Source organism: Daldinia loculata, assembly GCF_022478755.1.
Source record: "Daldinia loculata strain CBS 113971 unplaced genomic scaffold F4817scaffold_79, whole genome shotgun sequence".
In the NCBI taxonomy this organism is placed as follows: Eukaryota; Fungi; Ascomycota; class Sordariomycetes; order Xylariales; family Hypoxylaceae; genus Daldinia; species Daldinia loculata.
Window position 1 is genome coordinate 1 of NW_026054933.1, and position 15,169 is coordinate 15,169.

Consider the following 15,169-nt stretch of genomic DNA (forward strand, 5'->3'; position numbering starts at 1 on the left):
AAAAACGCTCGAACGCTGCGCACGGACGAACTTCCTATTTCGAAAAAAAGCCAGGCAAAAAGATCGTCTGACAATATCCCTCGTAAACTCGGGCATTCTCGAAACATTTAAATATATCTCATCCAATTCGCTTCAAAGTGTCAGGTGTTTTATTTTATTAGGTACAGACTCGATAGACTCAATGGCACTTGACCTTATAATATTCCAGCCTGCATCAGGAGTCCAATTCACCCTTTACATCTCCCATCCCTAGAACAGCCTTTAAGAATCCAGATTGAAGGTCCATTAGTATCAATCCAAAAACTATTTCCAGATATATCATGTCGCACCAATGTCATGTTTTTAGAATTTCCACAGCCGGCTGGTCCAGCACTTGCGAGATTAACATATCAGAAAATTTACGGGCAAGATGTCCGTCGTGATATTGCTGGCGATATGGTTATACAAGACAAATATTTGGGTTAGGTAATGCTAAAACCATTAAGATAGGGACACATCTCGACATCAAACTATCTGTAGTGCATACCGTAGGTACTTGTCACTCTGTTCTATCACACTCATCACCTTAGGTATTTAGGCACATTGACTACTATGGCGTCACATTCGACCATCTAGTGCCTACCGATAATTCATACCCAGAAGTACTCCAAATCAACATTATCGAGATAGAGGATAATGGTGGTATATACGCAAATAAATGTTTGTCATTTTCAATAGACCTGGCAGAATATACTGGGAAGGAAATATTAGCTATGCCAAGATGTCAGAAGAGGAACGGCACGGAAGATCGGATGCGAGTAAATGACTCGGTCGCCGAGAGAGATCAAGAAAAGTTACAACAGAATAAATTGGAAATAATCCTGCTAAATTAATTATCGGGTCTATGAAGACTTGGGTGGCTTAGGGGCGTTATGTAGAGTGATGAAGAAGGTTGCTTTATCAACCCCGGCATGCTTTAAGTGATTGCGGCTTGCAGTCTTCTATGGTAGTGGTCTACATATCATAACTTTCATTATTACTGTACAGCCTTCGATTATAAAGCCAATATAAGCTGACGATGTATGATCCCTAGCCCCCAGTTGTATATGTACTTCGACGACATCGAATAGCTCTTCCAGGGATGATCTGGACAGCAAGAGTCCAAGTAGATCTATAGGTACGTATGACCTACGCCAACTTCATCGACATAATATAAGTCGTTATCCAAATTCGACTCATGAACCAACCAAATAGGGCTATTATCATTCCAAGATATAATGCCGGTCGTTGTTCCAATCCTCTCATCGGATAGAACTAAGATTTGAGACTATCTAGAATCGAGGTACAAATAGCTACTAGATGTATGCCAAGTAACATACAAGGCTCAACTAGAAGGTTAATAAGGAGCGTGTAGGTACTTCATCCAAGCAGCAACATCCAGAAACCAACTTTAAAGAGAGACGAGCGATCAATCCCAGCACACTTGTAAGAACCCTTCAATACGAATCGTACTCCAGAGGGATCACAGCCTGCAGTCTTGTTTGATCAAGTCAGCTGCTTTCTCAGCAAATGCATAGACAGTAGACTGAAGATTAGCAGTACTAATGAGCGGGATCGCACTGGCATCCACAATACGAAGGTTATCCACGCCATATACCTTCAACTTCGGGTTCACGACGCCCCCTTTTTCCTCCGGCAACATGGCGCAGGTTCCTCCCATATGCCACATAGATATCGCGCTAGTGCGTAGGTATTTCTTGGCTGTCTCAATATCAGGTAGGTTGAGAAGCGGGGTCGCGACGAATTAGGGGCTGCTTTAGCAATTTGCTGAAAGGCGATGACTTGGCGATAGTGTCAAGGTAGAGCATTTGTCGTACATAAACTTCGATGCCAATCTCACTGGAGAAGTAATTAGGGTCGATGGTGGGCGCAGCCAATGGATCGTTAGATGTGATGTGAACACTTCCTCGTGAAAGAGGTTGAGAAAGCGTAGCGACGAGTGCAATAAAATTTCCGTGTATGGGACCGGATGGCGAGTCTGAGTTGGGGTCGATCGGAAGAGGATGCTGTCTTAGAACTGAGAGATACGCCGCCGAAGGCTGATTTGAGTCTAGTAACGATGCTGAGCAAGTAGCTGCTTGATTGCTTCCTGGCCCTTCTCGGAAAGGCAATCGACCATCGGAAGGTATGCATATGTATCGACCCCCATGGATATCAGTAAGCTTGTTTTACCTACAGTGTAATCCTACATGGCTTTTTCTAAGGCTTCTGGTTCTTGCCTTAACACCGAATCAAGCGTTTCTACGCCTTCTACCATCTCGTAGCTAATACTACAAACAGGATGATCGTAAAGGTTCTCTCCGACACAAGGAAGGTCTTGAACGGTTTCGATTGAATTGCTGCGTAGTATCGATTTGTTGCCAATACCTGATAGCTCAAGAAGCTTGGGAGATTGGAGAACGCCGGCAGCAAGAATAACTTCCTTACTGGCGGCTACTACTTTTACGTTATCGCCATGCCGATACTGAACCCCAATAGCCTGCGTACAATGGCCATCTTTGAACAGAATTTTCTCCACAGTCGCATTTGTAAGGACTTCAAGGTTGGTCCTGTATTTGACAAGGCTGTAGTATGCTGAAGTTGCATAACTTCTTTCTTTCCTCGCCGGGTCGACGCTGGAGAGAGAGGTAAAGGCCCCGACGGGTATTCCTAGAAATGGGTCATTCGATACGTGATAGCCTTTGTTTTTGAATGTTGTCATCCAAGCTTCGAGTACGGGATGCTCCGGATTCCCGGCGTAGGATAGTTGATGTGGGCCGTTAGGAGTATTATATAGAGAATACCCGTCTATTCCAAGCACCTTTCTTGATGATTGATCAACTTTGGGAAGTGTAAATGCCTTTGAATAATACTCCTTAAATGTGTCCGAGTTCCATCCGTCATTACCAAGTGTACTCCAAGCATCGAGCGATGCATCGGTTGGGGGAACAAAAAGCTTGCGCGATGATAGCGCTTGACCATCCGAGGGCCTCTCCTTGGTTCAAATTGACTGATCTTCCATTGAGGTTCAACTTATAGAGTATTAGCCCGGGGTGTTTAACACCAAGGGCGTGCATTTACTTACCTGAGGCTCGCTTTGGAATTCCAATCCGCTTGTGATCCAAACAAAGCCGGGTGGAATGCTAGTGTTAGATAGTTATTCTTTGTTTGAAATAGAGGCGAACATAGAATGATGGGGACCTCATATATATGTGTTACGAGAATTATCTTTCTTCCCTGCCTCACAGTTTTCTTAATTCCGCCCATCAAGCCAATAAATGTAACATAGATAGAATGGCCTAACATCTTCCAGCATTAGGCACTCTAGTCTTCCTATTTCTCATTCTTTAATTATAATTTGCATCTTGTCTACCTCTATTGACAGCATCCAGGCTTTCCCCGCTCCACTCACTGTTCCACGGCGTTGATAATGCCCCTTACACAGGGCGGAATGCAAGTGACAGTGGTGTGTATTGTCTCAGCCAGTCTCTCGCTTATTTTCATTGGTTTGAGATTATGGTCCAGACATATTTTACAAACCACACTCGCTTTTAATGATTATATGGCAATTGTAGCAATGGTTTTAACTGGTGCTATGCTCTCTACTTTTATTTTAGGTACTTCTATCGAGTCCCTCGAATGGCAAAACCGCAGTCATTACTAAACAACCGCAATAGCCAGCTTCATTGGTGGCCTCGGATGCCACGTCGAGGAACTTTTGATGACAGCCCCCTTATCGTATTCCCGCTTCGTGAAGGTTCGTTAATTCTTGAAGTTCTTCTAATTTATCTCTAACAGCGTTTGTATTCTAGTTATTCATAGCTGCAGAGATACTCTGGGTAGCATCAAACTCATGTGTCAAGTTTTCAATTCTCTCCCTTTATACGTCTATATTCCCCAATCAGAAGTTTGTTTACATCTGTTATGCAACTATGGTCATCAACATGGTTTACCTGGTCGCCATAACCTTGGAGACCTTTCTTTTGTGCAAACCAGTTCAGTACACCTGGGACAAAAGTATTCAAGATGGGAAATGTCCAGGGCAAATGATCTCATTTATCGTTACCGGTATCACCAACCTCGCTCTTGATATTTTGGTAGTCTTGTTGCCAATGCCAATGCTATTCCGCTTGCATATGTCATTGGCAAAGAAATTCGTAATCGTCATAATGTTCGGTGTTGGCGCCGTGTAAGTATTCTAGTTTCGAAGACACCACTCACAATATCAGCTACTGATTAGTTTAAATAGTATCTGGGTTGTCTCTATATTGCGCATCATCTCGCTCTTCGAACTTGACTTGGATGATCCGACATATTCCGCCACTACAGAGGTTATTTACTCTGCCTTGGAGCCGGCTCTTGGAGTTATCAATGCATGTGTCCCAATTATTAAGCCCGCTGTGAATAGGCTCACTAGTCTTCGTCCGAATCGGTGCACTAGGAAAGAAGTCAGTATTGTGACCACAACCGGCCTAACAGCAAGTGGAGAGCGCAACGCTTATCGTCCAACATACGATGGCTTCAGTGTTAATTATCTATCCATTGAAAACGCGATTCCCCCACACAGTACTCATGAGCTACATCGTTTGGGTAGAAGTTTAGGGTCTGAAGATGGCATTACCGTTACCCGACAGTGGGAAGTGACAGTGGGAAGTTAATCATACCTATAAGGAGTAAATGTGAGTAAAATTTGAAGCAGTTGAAGCAGTTGGAAATGTTCTATATACATAGAGTCATTGAGATGGTGTTTTTAATCATTTACTAGTTAGTTTATTTTTTCATTACCCTTTTGATCTTTTGAACAATGGTTACTTATGTTAATGTGCTAACTAAGAATATCAAATGCCCATTAGTGATATCTAGCGTATCAAAGCTTCCATTAGCTGCTATTATATGTTATGTTATAGTTTCATGATATTTTCTTACCATACAGCTTATACAGCTTTCCATAAATGTGATTAGCACCTAGGTAGTTAGTCTAAGACTTACCACTGGGGAAACACGCATGGTATATACCTTGGAGGTAGTTAAATGAAACATTCGTTACACATTGGAGACTAATGTTCTATATGTAGTTGTTGAAATCTGTTATCTACGAGGTATTATCATTAATAAGCCTCGCTACCCTGCAGCAGATTATTAACTGAACCATATAAATGAGAAGTTTAGCCTAGATTTACTATAGCGATCGTGTTTACGAAAAATATTTGCCCCTTTCACGTGGTTTAGTCAGATGGCTTACCTTGTATAGACCCCGGCAGATCAGAATAGACAGTTGGCGGGGTTTTAGCTATACCCCTTTTAGGCTCAAGTTCCCACCGGAATATACCACATACCAATAAAGATATGCTGTCCACAACTAGATTCTCAAGGTTGCGGTTGGTGTGCCTTTTATCATATTTAGGCTAATTCGTAATTCAAATATATAAATACGTAGGTAGGTACCTAGGTAGAGTACGAGACCTGACAAAGTTCACTATCTAGGTAATATATTCCATCGCATGTGTGATATTTAGGCCTCAATATTCAATTCTCCACCTATGTATCATTTCAATAGGAGAATATTTATTGTTGATGACAAAACGCCTACTGGTGACTCGATGAGTAAGAGTTAAATCACGCATCACATCCAACACGCGTCGAGCTAACGGCAACGTCGTCGTACCAGAAGGTGTTAGTATCACCGCCGTAGGACTCCCATCCAAAGTAGACGGCGGTGATTTTAGGTTTGGCGGAGCCCCTTTGCCACTGGCCCGCGTTGGCGTTGTTGCTACCAGATTTGACAGTAAGACCATCAATAGCTTTGCCGTTCAACCAAGTCTCAATGGTGCCGTCGGTTCCCACGTGGTACTCGAAACATTGCCAGTCGCCGGTAGGAAGGGCGGTGGAAGCGGCAATGCCTTGTGGGGAGAGGTCAGGAAGGGTAGCATCGTCAGACTCGCGGTTGTACATCAGAATCTTGCTCTGACCACCGATTCTGAGGTGCTTTTTGTCGCCTTGGGAAGAGTCGGGCATGGTGATGAAAGAGACGTGAGAGTCGGTTAGGGCCTTGGAGGCTTTGCTGTAAGAGGATCGATATTAGCATTGACTTTTATTGAAATTGCTTCCTTCCTCAAGCTCCTTAGTAATTACTAGAGACAACAGTATAACATACAGATAAGTCCTCACGTAAACATCTCCGCTGGGGACTTTCGTCGTGCCAAAGAAGATGTGCCCACAGTAACCGCCTGCACCATCAACCCTTACGGAGTTCTTCCCACTGTGAGCGGTAGAGCTATCAAGGGTGACTTTACCGCCCTGGTTACAGTCGTTCGCGTATGTAGGCCACGCGGCTGCGTCCAATCCACCTTCGAAGTCGTCAGAGACTTGGGCGAAGGAGAAAGGTAGGAGAGCAAGGGCGAGGAGACCGAATTGGCGGAACATTGTCACGGATGGATTGTCGTAGGTGATAGGTGAAGGTACGGCGGATAAGACAGAAACCCAAGAACTCCAAGAACTGGGCGGGTTGAAGGTATTTACGTAGATACCCTAATATACCCATACTCAAATTCGCATTCCGGACACCCTTCCTCCGTTGCCGCATGGTTGTATTGCCATCTCCTTCCGTCCATCCTCTCTTCTCCACAATTCGGAACTTGAAACCGGGTTTTCCGAATATACGGCCCGCTCTCCGAATAACAGGTGGGCGCAAATTGATTCTCGTGTTGTCAATGTGACGGAAATAAAATCGATCGCTTGATGATTTAGAAGATTCTAGGATGGCTCCTTATATAAGCATGCTCAAGAAACGTATGCCTAGCTTCTTTCACAAATGTGCCTGTGCTATAACTTTAAGCTTAATAATTGTATAAATTCCAAGGTTGCCATATACATTCAGCGTAAGTGGATATGATTGGACTGTTGAACTATGCATACCCTATCCACCACGCTATACCTAACAAGGGAGGCGGTAAGAAAGGTGGTGAGATTCTGCCGGCGGAATTTTCCTAAAGTCAATTCGAAGCTGGAAATTTTACATTGCGCCGTGTGAAATGTGATGTCTTCGGAAGTGAGCTTACAATTCCTACCGATACACCCCTAACTTCTATCACCTCTCACACAATGGCAACCTATGAACAAGATAGACATAAGGTATGCTGACCTATCATAAACTCATTCAAGTTGGAAATCTAATCGGTCTGTAGAAACGTCGCCTTACACAAGACGGCGACTACGTAGATACATCGAGGCCGAGTGCCTTCTTTAAGCCTATCCAGGGCCGGGACTGGACCATCTCCGTAGCCGTTCCGGGAAGCGTTCTCTCAACGTCAGTCGCATTCACTAGCACACCTACCAGTCAGCTTTTATGACAAACTCACTGAAATTGGATTCTAGCTGTCGCCGAGATGACCAACGCACCGGCGTTGTCTCACACATCGCACGTGCTCTCGCCGTGTTCAGCATAGACGAAATTGTCATATTCGATGACTCGCATCCGGACACGCGACCTAGGAACATCGACCCTGCTGGATACACGGGCGATCTCGACCCCTGTGGGTACCTCGATCATCTACTGCAGTATCTAGAGATGCCGCCGTTTATGCGACGGACACTACTACCCATTCACCCTAATCTAAGAGGTGCGGGGCTTATGGCAAGCTTGGACATCCCCTCGCACCCGCACTCTACCGACTGGCTGCCGTATTGCGAGGGTGTGACGGTGACTGGAACACCGAAAGGTGGTAAGGGAACGCTCGTGGATGTGGGTAGAAGGGAGCCAGTGACTATTAGCGACGAAGTCCCGCCAAAGACCCGAATTACTCTTAAGATTGACGAGAACGATTTATCAAGGGCAGAGCCGGTAGACCCTAGCGTACCACGTGTTGAAGGGGGTTACTACTGGGGCTTCTCAGTGCGACGTTGCGATTCGCTCGCAAACGTCTTTGAAGAGTGTACCTACGAGGGTGGCTACGACTTGAACATCGGGACGTCCGAACGCGGTGTCTCTATATCAGAGGCATTTCCGGAGCGAAAGAAAAAGGATGCGGTGACCTTCAATCACCTTCTAATTGTCTTTGGTGGACCCCGAGGCCTAGAGAATGCTGCAGAAAACGACCCGCAATTGAATGGCATGGGAATTGTCAAGGGGAGAACGAAGGAACTGTTTGATCATTGGGTGAATATTCTACCAGGACAAGGAAGCAGAACTATCAGGACGGACGAAGCACTATTTATCGGTTTGGCAGGCTTACGGAAAGTATGGGAAGGAAGGTGAACAAGCAAGATATCTACAGACTATAAAGATTAAATTTTGCAGGCAAGTAATCGATACCCTATTCGAAATTTCTTACTAGAGTTGATATTGCTATTTTTCGGGCCGCGGCCCAATGGATAACAGATCAGTATCATCAGCTTTCAGTTCCCATCCTTTCCCTCTGAATCGCTTGGGCCAGATCCCGTTTCGGCCAGGGGCTAGAATCCCATTCGGGTCCAATACATCCTTGATTGTCTCATTGAAGCGCATAAACGCCGAATTGTTCCAATTGAATGTTCCGGCTACTTGATCGGCGAAAAGAATGTGTGTGCGATACTCACCAAAGCCTTTTTCTGCACATTCTTTTATCATTTCTCTCATAAGTTTAACAGCGGAAGCTTTCATACCCGCATCTGCCCTGTCGTATATTATGTTCGTGATATAATGGATCTCACGACCTGCCACGCAAAGCGTAGGAAGTAGGTCAAAACCATGACGTTCATGCGCCTTGACAATTATGTCGTGGATAGTACGCGCATCCTTGCCACGAGTTGGGGCTATTGGGCTAAAGAACAGATGGCCACTATTCGGTAGCCAATTTAGCCCATCGAGCTCACGGAGGACAGGAACGCCACTGCAGACCAATACGCGGTTGTGCAAATAATGATCTGACGGCAGATCAGAGGGTAAGAAGAACTTTGAGCCAGGGATCTTGAAAAACGCAGCCTTGATAACTTCCAGTTGTGCTGCGATGGATGCGGATGGACCATATTGCGTGCCATAGAAGATCCAGGAACAATCACCTAAGGGCAACTCAGCAGCTGCAGATCGAATCTCTTCACGCGTCATAGGACCAGAGCCGTCGTGAAAATCTGACTGCCGTCGGCCGGTGACATTGAGCTCCTGGGTTACATGACGTAGCTGTGGAATATTCCCTATTACACCCTTCTGCGCCAACGGCCGAATGAGATCAACGATCTGCTCAAGATCATCATCGCGCGGGAATGTGAAGCAGTAGGCTTGGTGCTCTGTTTCTGGCATCAACTGAATTCCCATCTTAGTCACAATGCCGAAATTGCTCTGAGAGAATATACCGTCGATCGATGGGCCGAAGGCATGTTGAAATGACTGCCAAGTAGGATTGTCCGCCCCGTCTGGACCCGGCAGAGCTCCCATACCCGTACGCAGTAACTCGCCGTTAGGCAAGACAACTTCCATGCCGCAGCGGTTTGCGAAATGATCGCCATATGGTGTATATCCAACACCGCGGTCAATCGCATTACCCAATACGCTACCACCACCTAGATCAGGTGTGTCGACCCATAACGGGAGCTTTCTTTTCTGAATTTCCTCATAGAGCCGGAAGTACGTTACTCCAGGCTCGACGAGACAACTCGCGTTCTCAGCATCGATGTTTAGAATCTCATGCATCCGCTTACCGAGATCGACGACTACACCCCCTGGGATTCGGGGTGCTGCGCCACCGTAGCCCAAGTTTCTGCCGATGGAGATAGGGTAAATCGGGATGCCGAATTTGTTTGCCCAACGTACCGTGGTCTGGACTTGCTCCGTTGATCCAGGATATACGGCTGCACTGCTAACGAGTTCCTCCTGGTCCGTGATATGAAAAGCGTCGTGGGTATTTGGGTGCTGCATATACCATCCATCCACCAATGGTTTATCATTGACTTCGACATTTTCGTCTCCTATTGCGCCCTGCAGCTCTTTGATAGCTGCTTCAAAGTCCTCCAGAGACACATCTGGTGGAAGTCGTACTGGGTTCTTCCTTGGGCGGCTAACCGGCAGCGTGTGGTTTGACAGCAAGCGATCTCGTGCAACTTGGGCTTCCTGCTTAAGTCGCACAGGCACGCCACTATACTTCTCCTTTATCGAAGGGATTGTCCCCGGGGCAGCTGCTGTTTCCATGATGCTAATAATATGATCCCTTCAAACCATGAAGGAACTCCTATTTCATTCTAGAGAGCTCGGTGGAACTGACGTGTCGGCTGCCTTCGAACCCCATCTTCTTATTGAAGTTTCTCCAAACTCATTAGTAATGCCATGTTCCAAGTTCTCCAACAGCGAGCGGCACCTTGTAAGGATATAGGCGGGGTTGGATTTGGGGGATCCTCGGCAGATGCGCCATTGCATCTTTATCTAATACCTATTTCTAAGATATTATCAATCACGCCCCCTATTTGTGCGATGTCTCGTTGACATTCTCAATAGGATCGATCGGGCATTATCTGAGACATAATTCCTGTTATTCAACATATGAGGTCCATATATCAGATTAGCCAATTATCTTCAGCATATACTACAGGTTAGATATGAAGATATCTCATCTAAATGTTTATCTAACGGTGCAATTCGTACGGCAACTCTCTTAATACGTCCAAATTCACATGATAACTTCAAAGACAGACAGCGAATATATCGATATCCACATAGAACTCGACCCTGGTAGTCGGTGGAATTAATAATGAGGCTAACCGCTGAGTGATCGATTCGGTAATCCAGATAGCACATTCGGTTGCTGTAACGGCATCTAAAAAGCCTAGGTAAAGAGGGGGATTCGCCCCCAATACGCCGAGGGATACTACTAAATCCTATCCTGCATGGAGTCGGGGAATTCCTAACAGGTGGAAAAGGATATAAGATAAAAATCCGAAGATGCGGGTAGAGAACAACGTACCGTCTTATTAATACAATCTACCGTGGCAAACTGGGCGTAGCTCGATGGATCTGTATTGTTATTGGTGACTTCTTGGCGGGGAATCTGCTGATGTTCCCTTCGGCATAGAAAGAAAGTCGTTTGCATCCAGGCAATCCCGGCCCTAGATATGGAGACCCCCGGATTCTCACGAAGGCCCGTCCCGCCGCATCGTACCCATCCCTTAAATTTCACTGGATTTAAACGCAGCGGTACATGTTATAGTAGAGTTTGCCCGCCATGACTATCAACGGTATAAAAAAGGAGCCCATTAAAGGTGAGCTAACTGAATTAATCAAACTTATACTACAATTTTAGACTTGCGATCTTGAAACAATTACTAAATATATCCATCAATTATAAGTCATTGTTATCGGTGCCGGTCTTGGCGGATGCGCCTGCGCACTCGCTCTTAAACATCACGGACACAATGTGGTTGTTTATGAGAGACTAAAGGCATTCCGACGATTGGGTGACTCGCTGGGGCTAGGGGAAAATGCGCTCAAGCTACTCGAACGCTGGGGAGGCAAGTCTTTATACCATAAATTAACCAGCATCGGCAATCAAGCCCCTGACATGCAAATCCGCCGCTGGCACGACGGCAAGATTCTAGCGCAGCAGCCGTTGATGGATATGGCGGGCTACATCGGCCATCGTGGGGACTACCACGAAGCCTTCATCCAAGCCGTGAAAGATGCTGGCATAGAGATACAGATGGGCCGCGAAGTTGTCGCATACGACGAGTTGAAGCCAAGTGTGATATTTGCAGACGGCATAGAGGATACAGCAGATCTCATTGTGGGTGCCGACGGTATCAAGTCGCGTGCGCGGGAGCTCGTATTGGGATTTGAAGACGCACCGAAGAGTAGTGGATATTCATGCTATCGGGCTTATTTCCCCGGAAAGCATTTGCAGGAAGACCCCCTGTGTCGCGAGTTTGTAGACCACGACTGTGTTAATATTTGGTATGCCAAACAAGTACCGTCCCTGAAGTCAAGTTAGTCCGAAGCATATACTAAAGATAATAATCTAGGATCGGCGAAGATACACATCTAGTTCAGAACACACTCCGGAATGGCGACGAGTTCAACTGGATTGTAACGCGTAAGCTATCTCACGAAGCTGATATGGTGATCAAGGAGTCGTGGTTCCAAGAGGGAAACATGGACGAGGTCAAGAAGTCGCTACAAGATTTAGACCCGCGGATACGCGCCGCTGTAGAGAAAACCGAATCATGCCTGGATTGGAGTAAATATTACCTACCTCGCATCATCTACGCCGTGAATTATAACTAACATTTTTAAAAATCAAGAAATCTGTTACAGAGACCCTCTCTCTACATGGGTATCCAAGAGCCACAAAATTGCGCTCCTAGGCGATAGCTGCCACCCGCATTTACCGACAAGCGCACAAGGCGCAAGTCAAGCAACAGAAAGCGCCGGCGTACTTGCAATTTGCTTGAAGCTAGCCGGGAAGGACAACATTCCCTTAGCAGTAAGAAACCTCCTATTTTCGCCCTTAACTGATGTACCATTAGACCGATGTAGTTATTAATCTAAACAACGACCTATAGACAAGATGCTACGAGAAGTTGCGGTTCGGGAGGACTAGAGCTAGTCAGACGAACGGAGAGGACTTGAGGGACCGCTGGCATAACGCGCTCAAGAACGTGGATGAAGGCGTCGAGATCGATCCCGAAACCGTCAAGATGCGGAATAGGTGGTTGTACGCGTTTGACGCCGAGGCAGACACGATGGAGCGCTGGGACGAAGTTTCGTCGTTAGTTTTGGGTGAACTGAAGACTGGGAAGATTACACCGTTGTGTTAATGTCATGTAGTAGGGGTCGTAAGCAAATATATGATGTATTTTTCTATCATCCAGTTAGATCCAAGCTTTATAAATATTTTTATGTACAGTTACTTGACCCGAGTTTCTCCTATACTCACAGTAGGTAATTACAGGTAAAGGGAAGCCATAGAACTATATTGGAATCATTTATTGGTTTCTACATGGCATATCTCCATGCACTCAGGACCGAGGACCTCCAATGACATTTAATACCCTATAAACACAACGACGACAAATGTAGCAATCCAACTAAACATTATAAGATCCAACACATTCAGAAGCTTCTGCGTTCGTATTTCTGCCTCTTCGTAATCATCCATTTTCGGCAGACTGCCCTTGATCCCAGGGGTCTTTCCAGCCCAGAAGCCCCGGATATGTTCCCTCGCAAAGTAGACAGCGACGATCGTCGCAACCGGGGCTAAGTAGCGCGGCAAAACCCCGTATATCGAACCCCGACGAGCGAGCAGTACCGACATGAAGAATGAGAATAATAGCGTGACGACACCGGTGGTCTGTGTGGCGTACGTCTTCTGCCGCTGGTGTTCGGCCTCAGTAGAGACCTTGGCTAGCTTTTTAGTTGCATTTTCGTATTTTTGAAGATTGGTGATGGCGATGTAAGATTGCTTGCCGCCGTAGATTGCCAAGGCGGCTTGGGCAAGGTGAAGGATTTGTAAGAACATCTCTAGAATAGTCACCTAAAGAGCTGATGCGGTATTGATGATAAGTAATGAAAATGAAGTAAAGCGTAAATGGAAAAATTGATGTATGAGAAATTTTGAAGACTGCCTGCTAATAGCCATCAAATTGATCTGATAATGGAGTGTTAGTGAAGCAAGTAATGACGGCTTGACTACATATTTGATGATATGACGTAATAAAGACGACACAATATCAACTAAGCCACCTTTACCCCTATTCCCCTATTCCCCTATGACGAAGCTCGCGCACCCCTTTCTGCGAACATCAGGGCAGTCTCAAGCCCAATGCCGCTACCTATTCATTCATATTTAATTTCCATTGTCTTCGTAAGGAGATATTCATAGAAGCTTTTACATACCGGCGCCAACGATTAAGGCTACACCATTGACATCCATCTTGACATAGAAGAGTATTATGGTTGGATTGGCCACGATGACGGGATTGAAGCGAGACTTTGACTAAGGACAGAATATCTTTCTAATATTTTCCGAGGACAAAGAAAAAGACACATTGCGCCTGGTTTCACAGTATTGTCACCAGCTTATACGGAGAGATAAATACAAGGGAGGGAGATATATCAAGGCAACCGTTGGTTAATATGGGTTGGCAAGCTTCGATCTGTGCAATGCTCCTAAGTATGCCGCAGTGTCACTTTGCTTGCAGAGTCACAGAGTTACAAGTCTAAATATTCACTCTTCCTTTCTAGATTGCCTTACTATGTTAATTGCCTAAAAGATCAACCTCACTAAATGTTTAGGTACTTCTCTAGTTCCCTGATTACAACACATTTCGATTGAATGTTATCGACTTTTCAAATCCGAAAATACGAGGTGGCATTCTACGCATGGATATTGCGCCGTATAACGTGCTCCAGCAGCCGACGCGCTGTCGGCTCGAGCGCTGCGGTACTTACGCTGCCCATAATGTCGATGACCGTATTGGCAGCAACGATGACGAACCTTCCATCGCCGGCGTCAGACTTGTAATAGTAGGAAGTAGTCGCCGTAGTCGCTCAGCGTGCCACTACCCTGCATCGCCTCGGGATCGCGCTCCGTCGTGAGCGGGATATCTGCAGTGCGGCCGAACGCTGCACGTTAAGGCTACCGTTGTCCCTGACGACCGACTCGACCACGGTGTTGATATGCACGGGGGGTTAGGGGGCACCGGGCCGGTACGGCTACCTTTTGACGCCCGTCACTCTACTATCCTCCTCAATGGTATATACGGGCTCGCCGTCTGTCCACTTAGAAGCCGTGTCTGAGTCCTAGAGTGTGAGAGCTGGTGATCAGGTCGCCGCGAATTGCGGAAGGATTAGTCAGACTCGGCACTGAGATTGACAAGGGTAAAACGGTAGGGTCTGGTTTAGTAATTAACTATGTAGGTATTTAACATTTTAACATAGAGCGAATGGCCTGAGCATAGGACTGACTTATCTTGCTAAGAACTGGAGCTGGAGGACTCAGTGCGAAACGAGAACACATAGACGGCTCCAGGGGGTCGGGTTTGAACCCATTGGGGTTTGCTGCATCAAACAGACAGGTTGCATAGATGCGGACCCACGCAGATATACCCACGGCACATATAATTATAACTAAACAACAGACGCCGACCTCGCAATAGGCATGTCGGGGGCTCATAAGCCTGCCCCTCACTCAGC

The 15,169-nt window shown here is 46.0% G+C and overlaps 7 protein-coding genes across 7 annotated transcripts; 3 read left to right on the forward strand and 4 right to left on the reverse strand.

The window, feature by feature from the left end:
* Window positions 1-1,501: 1,501 nt before the first annotated feature.
* F4817DRAFT_368927 (GMC oxidoreductase) lies at window positions 1,502-3,522 on the reverse strand (the record flags this gene model as incomplete). The annotated part of the gene is made up of 5 exons (XM_049307291.1): window positions 1,502-1,740; window positions 1,781-2,078; window positions 2,156-2,224; window positions 2,267-3,013; window positions 3,460-3,522. The coding sequence occupies 5 exons, from the start codon at window positions 3,520-3,522 to the stop codon at window positions 1,502-1,504; spliced, it is 1,416 nt and encodes a 471-aa protein (XP_049154538.1).
* Window positions 3,523-3,908: 386 nt separating this feature from the next.
* On the forward strand, window positions 3,909-4,778 carry F4817DRAFT_351738 (uncharacterized protein). The gene is made up of 2 exons (XM_049305117.1): window positions 3,909-4,207; window positions 4,268-4,778. Exons 1-2 carry the CDS (start codon window positions 3,951-3,953, stop codon window positions 4,674-4,676), a joined length of 666 nt encoding a protein of 221 aa, XP_049154539.1. The 5' UTR covers window positions 3,909-3,950; the 3' UTR covers window positions 4,677-4,778.
* Window positions 4,779-5,313: 535 nt separating this feature from the next.
* F4817DRAFT_351739 (uncharacterized protein) lies at window positions 5,314-6,870 on the reverse strand. Its single transcript, XM_049305118.1, has 2 exons — window positions 6,173-6,870; window positions 5,314-6,079 (listed from the first exon to the last, which is right to left on the reverse strand). Exons 1-2 carry the CDS (start codon window positions 6,439-6,441, stop codon window positions 5,635-5,637), a joined length of 714 nt encoding a protein of 237 aa, XP_049154540.1. The 5' UTR covers window positions 6,442-6,870; the 3' UTR covers window positions 5,314-5,634.
* Window positions 6,871-7,043: 173 nt separating this feature from the next.
* Window positions 7,044-8,317, forward strand: F4817DRAFT_276883 (DUF171-domain-containing protein). The gene is made up of 3 exons (XM_049299498.1): window positions 7,044-7,149; window positions 7,203-7,324; window positions 7,393-8,317. Exons 1-3 carry the CDS (start codon window positions 7,120-7,122, stop codon window positions 8,270-8,272), a joined length of 1,032 nt encoding a protein of 343 aa, XP_049154541.1. The 5' UTR covers window positions 7,044-7,119; the 3' UTR covers window positions 8,273-8,317.
* A 45-nt stretch (window positions 8,318-8,362) lies between these two features.
* Window positions 8,363-10,177, reverse strand: F4817DRAFT_361929 (putative vanilly-alcohol oxidase; the record flags this gene model as incomplete). The annotated part of the gene is made up of 1 exon (XM_049306464.1): window positions 8,363-10,177. One exon carries the CDS (start codon window positions 10,175-10,177, stop codon window positions 8,363-8,365), a length of 1,815 nt encoding a protein of 604 aa, XP_049154542.1.
* An 815-nt stretch (window positions 10,178-10,992) lies between these two features.
* F4817DRAFT_276886 (putative monooxygenase) lies at window positions 10,993-12,906 on the forward strand. Its single transcript, XM_049299499.1, has 5 exons — window positions 10,993-11,241; window positions 11,329-11,929; window positions 11,998-12,212; window positions 12,277-12,458; window positions 12,538-12,906. Exons 1-5 carry the CDS (start codon window positions 11,205-11,207, stop codon window positions 12,790-12,792), a joined length of 1,290 nt encoding a protein of 429 aa, XP_049154543.1. The 5' UTR covers window positions 10,993-11,204; the 3' UTR covers window positions 12,793-12,906.
* Window positions 12,760-13,640, reverse strand: F4817DRAFT_276912 (uncharacterized protein). The gene has a single exon (XM_049299500.1). The coding sequence runs from the start codon at window positions 13,491-13,493 to the stop codon at window positions 13,020-13,022; it is 474 nt and encodes a 157-aa protein (XP_049154544.1). The 5' UTR covers window positions 13,494-13,640; the 3' UTR covers window positions 12,760-13,019.
* Window positions 13,641-15,169: the final 1,529 nt, after the last annotated feature.

What these genes read in the sequence shown, in the direction of transcription:
- F4817DRAFT_351738 (XM_049305117.1), top strand. Translation starts at nt 3,951, where the DNA reads ATGGTCATCAACATGGTTTACCTGGTCGCCATAACCTTGGAGACCTTT. An exon ending in ATGTTCGGTGTTGGCGCCGT is followed by an intron (nt 4,208 to 4,267) that starts GTAAGTATTCTA and finishes TAGTTTAAATAG; the next exon opens with TATCTGGGTTGTCTCTATAT.
- F4817DRAFT_351739 (XM_049305118.1), bottom strand. Translation starts at nt 6,441, where the DNA reads ATGTTCCGCCAATTCGGTCTCCTCGCCCTTGCTCTCCTACCTTTCTCC. An exon ending in GTTTACGTGAGGACTTATCT is followed by an intron (nt 6,080 to 6,172) that starts GTATGTTATACT and finishes ATCCTCTTACAG; the next exon opens with CAAAGCCTCCAAGGCCCTAA.
- F4817DRAFT_276883 (XM_049299498.1), top strand. Translation starts at nt 7,120, where the DNA reads ATGGCAACCTATGAACAAGATAGACATAAG. An exon ending in ATGAACAAGATAGACATAAG is followed by an intron (nt 7,150 to 7,202) that starts GTATGCTGACCT and finishes ATCGGTCTGTAG; the next exon opens with AAACGTCGCCTTACACAAGA. An exon ending in CCGGGAAGCGTTCTCTCAAC is followed by an intron (nt 7,325 to 7,392) that starts GTCAGTCGCATT and finishes ATTGGATTCTAG; the next exon opens with CTGTCGCCGAGATGACCAAC.
- F4817DRAFT_276886 (XM_049299499.1), top strand. Translation starts at nt 11,205, where the DNA reads ATGACTATCAACGGTATAAAAAAGGAGCCCATTAAAG. An exon ending in CGAATCATGCCTGGATTGGA is followed by an intron (nt 12,213 to 12,276) that starts GTAAATATTACC and finishes TTAAAAATCAAG; the next exon opens with AAATCTGTTACAGAGACCCT. An exon ending in AGGACAACATTCCCTTAGCA is followed by an intron (nt 12,459 to 12,537) that starts GTAAGAAACCTC and finishes AACGACCTATAG; the next exon opens with ACAAGATGCTACGAGAAGTT.
- F4817DRAFT_276912 (XM_049299500.1), bottom strand. Translation starts at nt 13,493, where the DNA reads ATGTTCTTACAAATCCTTCACCTTGCCCAAGCCGCCTTGGCAATCTAC.